Source organism: Trypanosoma conorhini (genome assembly GCF_003719485.1).
Source record: "Trypanosoma conorhini strain 025E chromosome Unknown Tco_14.4_contig_00055, whole genome shotgun sequence".
In the NCBI taxonomy this organism is placed as follows: domain Eukaryota; phylum Euglenozoa; class Kinetoplastea; order Trypanosomatida; family Trypanosomatidae; genus Trypanosoma; species Trypanosoma conorhini.
In genome coordinates this window covers 29,314-38,089 of record NW_021704142.1, presented here as the reverse complement: position 1 = coordinate 38,089, position 8,776 = coordinate 29,314, and the positions used below count along the sequence as shown (strand labels likewise).

At 62.9% G+C, this 8,776-nt stretch overlaps 3 protein-coding genes across 3 annotated transcripts, besides 7 other annotated features; all 3 read left to right on the top strand.

The window, feature by feature from the left end:
- Window positions 1–76: 76 nt before the first annotated feature.
- Window positions 77–110: a microsatellite.
- Window positions 111–341: 231 nt separating this feature from the next.
- Window positions 342–388: a sequence feature (A-rich).
- A 50-nt stretch (window positions 389–438) lies between these two features.
- Window positions 439–473: a microsatellite.
- A 52-nt stretch (window positions 474–525) lies between these two features.
- Window positions 526–4,752, top strand: Tco025E_01616 (multi drug resistance protein-like; the record flags this gene model as incomplete). The annotated part of the gene is made up of 1 exon (XM_029368554.1): window positions 526–4,752. The coding sequence occupies one exon, from the start codon at window positions 526–528 to the stop codon at window positions 4,750–4,752; it is 4,227 nt and encodes a 1,408-aa protein (XP_029231339.1).
- Window positions 4,753–4,847: 95 nt separating this feature from the next.
- Window positions 4,848–6,479, top strand: Tco025E_01615 (ABC transporter-like protein; the record flags this gene model as incomplete). The annotated part of the gene is made up of 1 exon (XM_029368553.1): window positions 4,848–6,479. One exon carries the CDS (start codon window positions 4,848–4,850, stop codon window positions 6,477–6,479), a length of 1,632 nt encoding a protein of 543 aa, XP_029231338.1.
- A 159-nt stretch (window positions 6,480–6,638) lies between these two features.
- Window positions 6,639–6,693: a sequence feature (GA-rich).
- Window positions 6,694–6,909: 216 nt separating this feature from the next.
- Tco025E_01614 (uncharacterized protein) lies at window positions 6,910–8,202 on the top strand (the record flags this gene model as incomplete). Its single annotated transcript, XM_029368552.1, has 1 exon — window positions 6,910–8,202. One exon carries the CDS (start codon window positions 6,910–6,912, stop codon window positions 8,200–8,202), a length of 1,293 nt encoding a protein of 430 aa, XP_029231337.1.
- An 8-nt stretch (window positions 8,203–8,210) lies between these two features.
- Window positions 8,211–8,236: a microsatellite.
- Window positions 8,237–8,450: 214 nt separating this feature from the next.
- Window positions 8,451–8,482: a microsatellite.
- Window positions 8,483–8,609: 127 nt separating this feature from the next.
- Window positions 8,610–8,681: a microsatellite.
- Window positions 8,682–8,776: the final 95 nt, after the last annotated feature.

Here is an 8,776-nt window from a genome sequence, read left to right as displayed (position 1 = left end):
GTCTACTCGCCTGCCGCCGCTCAGCAGCAACGGCAGCGGCGGGGGGGGGGGGAAATAAGGAAAAGAAAGCAGGGAGCAAAACCACAAAACAACAACAAGGACAAGAAGAAGGAGATGAGAGCGTTTGAAGCTGGAAAAAGTAGCACATGCGCCGGCGTTGCTGCCGGGGGACTTGGCGCTGGGGAGGAGTAGAGGGGACAGGGGGAGTGAAAAAATTTTTGCCCGTTCCCTCCTCCTCTTTCTCTTGTCCTCTCTTTTTTTTTATGTGTGTGTGTGTTCTTTTGTGGGCGCGCGTGTCTTTGTCTGTTCCCGCATTCCCCTCGTGGTGTGTGCCGTAGCGGTTTTTTTATTTATTATTTTTATTGTTTTTATTATTTCTCCTCTTTTTCTGCAGGCCTCGAGGTGCAACTTCTCTGCCTGCTCCCTTGGCGCACTGTCTCTCTCTCTCTCTCTATCTATCTATCTATCTATCTTGCTCGCCCCTCCGCCGCCTGAGCCGGACTTGGGCTGCAGCCTCGCCACCAGATGCGGACCGCCGCCACTCCGGGGCCTCCTCCTCCCCGCCGCGGGGCCGGGGCCGGGGCCGGGGCCGGGGCCGGAGAGGAGTCCAGCGAATGCCTCTTGGGGCCAACCTCGCCGCGGCGGGGCCGCCGGTCAACTGTGGGCCTTCGCCTCCGCAACGCTCTGCGGCGGTTTCTGCGGTCGTACCGGATGCAGTCCTACGTGTCCCTCACCTTCGCCGTCGCCTACCACCTTATGCACCTCCTCCTGCTTGTCGCCGCCATCGCGTCGCCCCTCACCGTGCGCTCACTACTCTTCCGGGACGAGTACAACGCGCACTACGCACTCACGGCCCGCGACACAAGCGGAACCCGCTGCGTTGGCGTCTGGACGGTGCATGCCTTTGAGTTGCCACGAAACGAGTTGCAGGGAGGCAGGGTGCCCTGGTCGCAGCCCCAGTGTGAGGCAGGACAGCCCACAACAAACACCACGTCTGGGGATTTTCTGCGCATGTGGGAGGCCTCTCCGCTGTCCTTGCTAACGTATTACTACTCCTATCTGATTTGCTCCTTCTGCGTCGTCGCTTGCCTAACGCGTGGTAGGCTCAGCGGGTACGTCGCGCTACTGCAGCTCGTATTTGGGGGCTTGGAGTTGCTCTGGTACATCCGGCACAACTCCTTCTCCTTTACCTTGTTTTTCTGGCTTGCCGCGCTGTCCCCACAGTTCCCGCGTCCGTGGGTGCCGTTCGCCAAGCGACACCCCGGCGGAGGCGTCACGTTTCATGTGTTCAATCGAAGTGGCGTGGAGTCCGCCTCGCCGCCTCAGCAGGTGGAGCTGACCCCGGCGGAGTACATGCTTCCCTACACCGCCACGCTGGAGGCGACCGTCTTCCGCGTCACCGTTGTCTTTCTTGTCATTCTCACCGCGTGTTTCGTGCTAAACTTTCAACGAGTGTTGGACGCCGTCGTTGGCGTTCGCGCGCTCGCCGTCGCCGATGGCCACCGCCGCTGCCCTCTCTGCGGGGAGGAGTGGGATATCGCGACGGAGACCGCAGAGAGGCCCGCGAGCGTCAACGACAACAGTCGCACCGACGAGAAGGAGAAGCGCACGGCAGGCGGGACGCTTGTGGGTGCCGCCGTTGTGACGGCGATGCCGCTGCCTGTCCTTCCACGCCCGGCAGATCGGCACCGCTGTCGCAGGCTCTTCAACGACGGGGAAGCGAGCAGCGGCGTCTTCGACACGACGGGCTACGGCTCCACCGACCTTGAGCTCTTCGGCACCGACGACGACGACGACGACGAGGGGGATGAGGTGGAGGAGGGTGTTGTGGGGGCGCAGCAGGTTGGAGCTGCCCGCGCTCGCCTGCCGCCCACCAGCGCCGGCAGACCTCCCGCGCAGAAGCCGCGGAGGCGACGGCTAAATCGCAGCTTTTCGCAGCTGCCGTCGTACGGCACGATGGGGACCAACGAGCCCGAGGAGGGGCGCCCGCCGTATGACCCCTTTTCCGGCCGCGAGGACGAGTTCCGCCCCGGCAACGCCTTCCCGTCGCTGGAGGACGCCGGCTGGGCGGCGCGGTGGACGTACAGTTGGCTTACTCCCCTGATGAGCTTCAGCGCCATCGACAGCGAGGTGCTGCACCACGAGCGCTTCCTCCCTTCCCTTCCTGAGGGGTTTACCGCGCTGCAGAACATCGCCACACCGGCGTGGCAGCTCTGGGTGAACCGTTGGCGCTGGTTTGGGAAGGCGCGAGGAGGCGAGGAGCGGGAGGGCCCCGACATCGGCGGCGCACACGGCGAGGACGGCGACGGCAGCTCCGACGACGGAACGTTCGTCACAATCCGTCAGCATCGCCCATTGACGGGGGCAAAGCTGCGGCCCAGGCGCCCGAGGCGGTCTTTCTGGATGTCCTCCTTCCTCTTTTTTACCGCGCCGCTTCGCTGGGCCCTCCGCAAGGCCTTTGTGAGCATCTTTCTTAGCGAGAAGCGTGGGACGGAGGCCTCGGAAAGCGACGAGGTGGACGACAAAAAAGTGGACCGTCGCGGCGGCAGCAACAGTATGAGACGCAGGAGCACTGTCTCGGCACTGTTGGATGCGGCGATCAAACTGCGGTCAAATTTATTCTCGACGGACGTGGGACTTTTTACGCTTTTCCTCGAGCACCGCAGCGGGCGACGTTTCATGTATTCGTGTGTGCCGCTACGCCTCATTTCAGATGCGCTGATTCTCTCAACCTCGGCCATTGTGTACCATCTCACCCTCGCCATAGAAAGGGAGAGCCTGGAGGGGGTGATGCATCCGATTGGCGTGTGTGGGATCTTGTTTCTTGTCTTGCTGGGACACGCGGTGCTGCGGCAGGAGTACATAAGTCAACTCTACCTCTCCGCGCTGGAGGTGGGCACGGCGATCCGGGCCCTGGTGCTGGAGAAGTCTCTGGCGCTGCCGCTGGCGCAGCGCACCCTCACCAAAGGCGAGGTCATTCACCTCATCACCGTTGACGCCTCACGCTGCAGCCAAACGTTAATGCAGCTGCACCAATCCTGGCGGTGTCCATGCTTTGCGGCTGCCTCATTTTACATTTTGCACATGCACGTCGGCCTCCTTCCCACGCTCGCGGCGCTGCTTATTATTATTATTGCGACCCCGCTTCAGCGCGTGACGGGAGGGGAGGTGCAGGCGGCACAGCGGCGGTGTACGTCCCGGACGGCGGACCGGGTGGAGCTCGTTGGCGAGGCGTTGGCCTCCATGCGACAGGTGAAGGCAATGGGCGCGGAGCATCTCTACCTGCGCGGCATCCACCTCGCCCGCCAGACGGAGACAAAAGACGAGGTTGGCGCCATGGAGGCAACAACGCGATCTGCCTGGCTGGCAGACGGCATCGGGGTGGCGCTCGCGTCTGCCTGCTACACGGCTTACTACCTCACCGGCGGGTCACTCACGGCGCGCGTCGTGGTGCCTGCCCTTGTCGCACTAAATCTTTTGCGTGGTGTCGTTAATGAGTGGCCAGCGGTCGTGGCGGCCATCCCACGCGGATTTGCGTCACTGCGACGCATTGAAGCCTATCTGCAGCAGGCCCCGGATGAGTTCTTGGGCACTTGGGTCGACGTCACGGCGGACTGGTCGCACCGGCGAGGCACGGTCATCTGCCATGGCTGCTCCTTCACGTGGCAGGACGACGCCGCCCGGGGGCCCCCAACGCCGGTGCTGCGGGATGTAAACATGTTTCTAAGGCCCAGGGAGCTGGTGGTGGTGCAGGGGCCCCTCGGCTCCGGGAAGAGCACGCTGCTGCTGGCGATACTCGGCGAGGTAAACCGGTGTTGCACCACCGCCACTTTAGCAGCCGCAGCCGCCGGGGACAAAACTCCCACAGAGCCGGCTCCTGGCGGGGCCGCTGCGGGTGTCTGCGTCGCCCCCTTTTCCCCCAACGTGGCCACGCAGGCAGCGCGTGCTCAATTCGACGCCGCCCAGCCATCCACGGACGGCTTCGCCGTCTTTGGACGCTCCGCCTACTGCTCCGAGACACCTTGGCTACAAAACGACACAATACGGGCAAACATTATCCTGAGCAGCGTGTACAATGCACGCTGGTATCACGCCGTCACGCAGGCGTGCGCCCTCCACGAGGACTTTGCCACACTCGCCAAGGGTGATGAGTCGGTTGTGGGGGCCAAGGGCGTGCAGCTCTCTGCGGGGCAGCGGGTGCGTGTTGCCTTGGCACGCGCCTTGTACTCTCGCGCAGACGTGTACGTGCTCGACAACATTCTTGCCTCCTTGGATGCCCGTCTGCAGGCACACATCATTGACCGGGTGTTCCACGGGATCCTGCGGAACCGCACCGTTATTCTCGCGACGTACGTGGGCCTTGCTCGGTTAAAGCCAAAGCGATTCTTCACACTGCACCACGACGGCACGGTCGTGGAGGCGGCGGCGGCGGCGGCGGCGGCGGGGAGGCGGCGGAGGCGGAGGCGGAGGCGGAGGCGCAGCGGTCGGCGTATTTGTATGCGGCGGAGTGCGAGGAGCCAGCGGTGGCCAGCGAGTGTGAGTTCGATGAGGAAGACGCCGACGAGAATGAGGAGGACGGCGGCGGTTCCCCCACTAGCTTCGGCAAAACGCACGGTCTGGGGTGCAACCACCTTAAGCAGGGAGCCGCCTACCTGCGACGCTTCCTCTCCTTTATGGGCCCCAGCTTACTTTGGCTTGTGCTCACCAGTGTGGCACAGCACGTGCTGCAGGTGGGCAAAGACGTGTGGCTGAGTCTTTGGATCTCCACACAACCCACAAGCCCCGCTGTGTTTCTGCTGCTGTATTTTATTATCGGCATCACCGCCGCCACCTGCACCATCCCGCGCATGCGAGTCTCTTTCCACGCCGTGCGGAGGTCGATCAACCACATCCACTTTCTTGCGATTGAGCGCATGTTTCGTGCCCCGGTTTCGTACTTTGACGAGAATGCCGGGAGCACCATCACGGGGATATTCTCCCGCGACCAGGAAACCGCCGACCACAGCGTCGGCGCGTCCCTCGACGCCATCGTCACCGGCGTGCTGCGGATGTTGGCCATCGCGGTCTTCAATGCTGTGGTGAACCCGTGGTTTCTGTCGATTATTCCACTGATGGTCATGCTCTTCTACCACGTGGTGGAGCTATACCTGACCGTCGCTGGACAGCTGCGTCGCCTGGAGAATCGGTCGGTTCGCGGGCCCGTTGCCATTTTGCGTGAGGCGCTTGAGGGCGCCCCCGTCATACGCTGCATGGGGCTGAAGGACCTCTTTCGCGAGGAGTACTCCAGGGCGATGGATGTGGCAAACACGGCGAGCATGATTGGCCACATGGCCGACTGCTGGGTGGGGCTGCGACTCGAGCTCATCACGGTGCTAATGACGACAACGGCCGCGCTTCTTGGCGTGCTCTTCGCCTCCTATCTCATGCCTCCGGCGTTCGCCGCTGTGGCTGTGGTGTCCTGCCTGCAGACCTCCACGACGCTGTTGCTGCTGTGCCGCAGTGCCAGCGACTTCCAGTTACAGTTTGTCAGCGTGGAGCAGCTGCTGGAATTGCAGGAGGCCCCCGAGGAGCCGCTTACAATGTTGCCCGCGACCCCCGTGCCGGTCGACAGCGGTGCGGCGGAGCAGAATGCCGGCCTCACCCCACCGGGGGTCCTCTGTGTGCCCCAGCCCCCTTTCATCGAGCAGCAGGCAAAGATGGTGGCGGCGCAGGCGGGCGGCGCGGAGGTGATGCCGAGGCCGGTTATAGAGTTGATAAACGTGTCAGCGAAGTACCGCGTCTCCCTCCCACACGCACTACGCAACGTGAGCCTGACGATCTATGAGCGGGAGCGGGTGGGCATTGTTGGTCGGTCAGGCAACGGCAAGTCTACGCTCTTTAATGTGCTGTTGCGACTTGTTGACGTCATTGAGGGGGGTGGCGTGTACGTGCGTGGCGTGAATGCGGGTCTGATGCCGTACCCCGCGCTTCGGCAGTGCTTCATGCTGGTCCTACAGGATCCGCTTGTCGTGAAGGGGACCTGGCGCACAAACCTCCAGATAGGAATTGCGGGGGCGGCCTCGGATGGGCAACTTTGGTCCGCACTCCACACTGTGGGCCTTGACGGCAGCGTCGCCCAGCACGGTGGCCTGGACGCGGCGCTGCAGCACGAGGGAGCCGGCGGCTCCCGGCTCTCCCCAGGGCAGCGGCAACTTCTCTGTCTGGCGCGTGCCGTGCTGCGCAAGCCGCAGTTTCTCCTTTTTGACGAGTTGCCCGGCTCCGGCATCGCGGAAACGGAGAGCGCGGTGCAGCGGGTGCTGGCGGATGAGCTGCGGGACTGCACCGTCCTGCTTATCGCCCACCATGTGCGAACCCTCGAGGCCCTCTGCACACGCGTGGTCGTGATGGATCAAGGCATCGTGTCGCAGGTGTTTCCCATGACGAGTCGTGCGATAACCCAAGCCGCGGTAAAGCGGAGACTCGAATTGTTAGTGGAGTGAAGGCCGAGAATAAAGCGAAAAGAAAAAAAAAGCGAAGACGCGGCCGCGGGGCCAAGAGAGGTGTGGAGCAACACAAAAGAGCGAAGAGAAAAACGGAATGGGGCGTACACGCCCCCTCACACGTCTGCATGCGCATTGCGCATGCATGCATGGGTGCAGTTTGTTTGTTTGTTTTTTTCCCCATCTCTCTCCCTCACTTTCTTTCTTTTTTCTTGATCTGAGTTGGAACAGTGATTTATTCGTGGGTTTTAGTCTTTTGCCTCCCCAGCTTTTTTTTCCCCCTTTTTTTTCGGCGGAGGAGCACACCTCCGTCCTCAGGCGAGACACGGGTAGAGCAGGCGGACATTTTTTTTTTTTTTTTGGGGAGGCGCCCCCGCCAGTCGGCTGCTGCTATTCTCTGCGGGGAGCCTCTGCTGGGCAGCGAAGCCTCATGGGGTGGGGGCCGGTGCTGCGAGCATCCGCGGCGGCGGCCTCGAAGTTGCCCGCGTCACTCCTCCCACCGCGAGGCGCTGCGGCGCTGCAGCGCCACGGCGCACTCTTCTGCCCGGCGCGGCTCACCTCCGCGGCGGGGACGGCGGCGGAGGGTTGGTCCTACGAGCAGGTGGACGCGGAGACGGGGCGCACGCCACTTGACAAACTGTACGAGGAGCGGCTGCAACGCATTCGGGTGGTGTTTGAGTCGCCGCTGCCGCCGCTGCCAAGAGACGGCAACGTCAGCCCTGACTTCTTGGTCGGCTTCGCCCACTACGAGTACAGGCTGCGCGACCAGTACCGCGCGGTGCTGGCGCGGGCGCTCGACGTCCCCGTCGCGGCGGTGCAGCTCTCCGTGGCGTGGAGCGGCCGCTTCGACGTCACCCGCTTCAACCGCGTTCAAAAGGTGTGCGGGGTGTGTGTGGCGCCGGAGCACGCGCCGCCCACTGCGGAGCTGCAGGAGCGCGTGCGGCGCGTGGTTCGCGCCGTCAACGAGCGGCAGTCGGAGCCCCTCCTGGCCGCCCACCTGGTGCAGGCGTCGGAGGCCATAGCGGAGGTCGAGTTTGCCGCCACCGAGCGGGACGCCGTGGTCGCCGAGCGCGTGCACCAGTGGCTGCGTGAGCGCGTCTTGCGTCCGCACCTCGTGTTGGTCCTCTACGGGACGAACAACATCGCGAGGACCGAGAGCCGCGGGACGCCGCCGCCGAGTGGGGAGCTGGATCGGCAGCGCGCCTTCATTGAGGAGAAGTGGCTAAAGGCCTTTTCCCATCGCCGCGTTGTCCCCCATGTGTTGTCGCTGGAGCAGCTCACCCAACTTTTCCAGGAGGCGGTGCGGCGGGGGGAGGTGAAGGGGGTTGCACTGATGCAGCCGCACGACGCCCCCGGCGGGGCGGCGGGGCGCACGAAGGAAAAGGAAGAGACGGCGAAGAATGACCCCGCAGCCACCACCACTGCCGCTGCGGCCACGGAGGTCCCGGTGAAGTTGCTGTCGTTGGAGGACGCGGCTGCGTGGCAGCGCCTCCTTCGCGGGGCCGTTTTGCGCCGGTACGACAATCGCGCGGTGTTTCCGCTGCTCTTCCTTCACGGCGAGTGCGCGGGTGGGGCGGAGGAGATGCGGTATCTGCTGCATAACAGGGAGGCTCTTGACGCGGTGCTTCTGCACCCCAACGATGTGGCATTCAAGAAGAAGTTCATGAACCGCTTCCGCTCCTCCCACTCGCGGCTGCGCATGGCGGAGGAGATGTCTGTGTAAGACGCAGCATACAAATATATATATATATATATATGTCTGGAGCTAAGCAACATCACATTCTCCGCCCTCTCTTTCCGTTTCATTGCACGCACAGGCACAGGCACAGCTGTGTGTCAGTGGTGGTGTGCAAGCCACTTGACTCGGCACGCTCTCCGGCGGTTAGCCCTCTCTCTCTTTATTGCTTGTGTTGCGCGCACGTGTGGCGGGCGGCGGGGGAAGCGAGTCGTGTGAGGTTTGGAGAGAGAGGCCTTTCTTTCTTTCTTTCTTTTCTTTGTTTCTTCGGGGGGCGCACAGCATCTCTCGTCACCCAACAACAATCAAGGGACGGGGGAACCACGCAAGGGGGAAGGCCCAGGGGCACACGACACAGGCGAGACCGGGCAGCGGCGAGGAGAGAGAGGGCAAAGCACACACACACACACACACACACACACACACACACACACACACACACACACACACACACACACACACACACATGGAGACGCCAAAAAAATGAAGTGACGCTTGGGTCCCGTCTGGCGACGCGTTATGTGCCAAACCAGATTCTCTCCTCCACCCTCTCGTGGGGTCC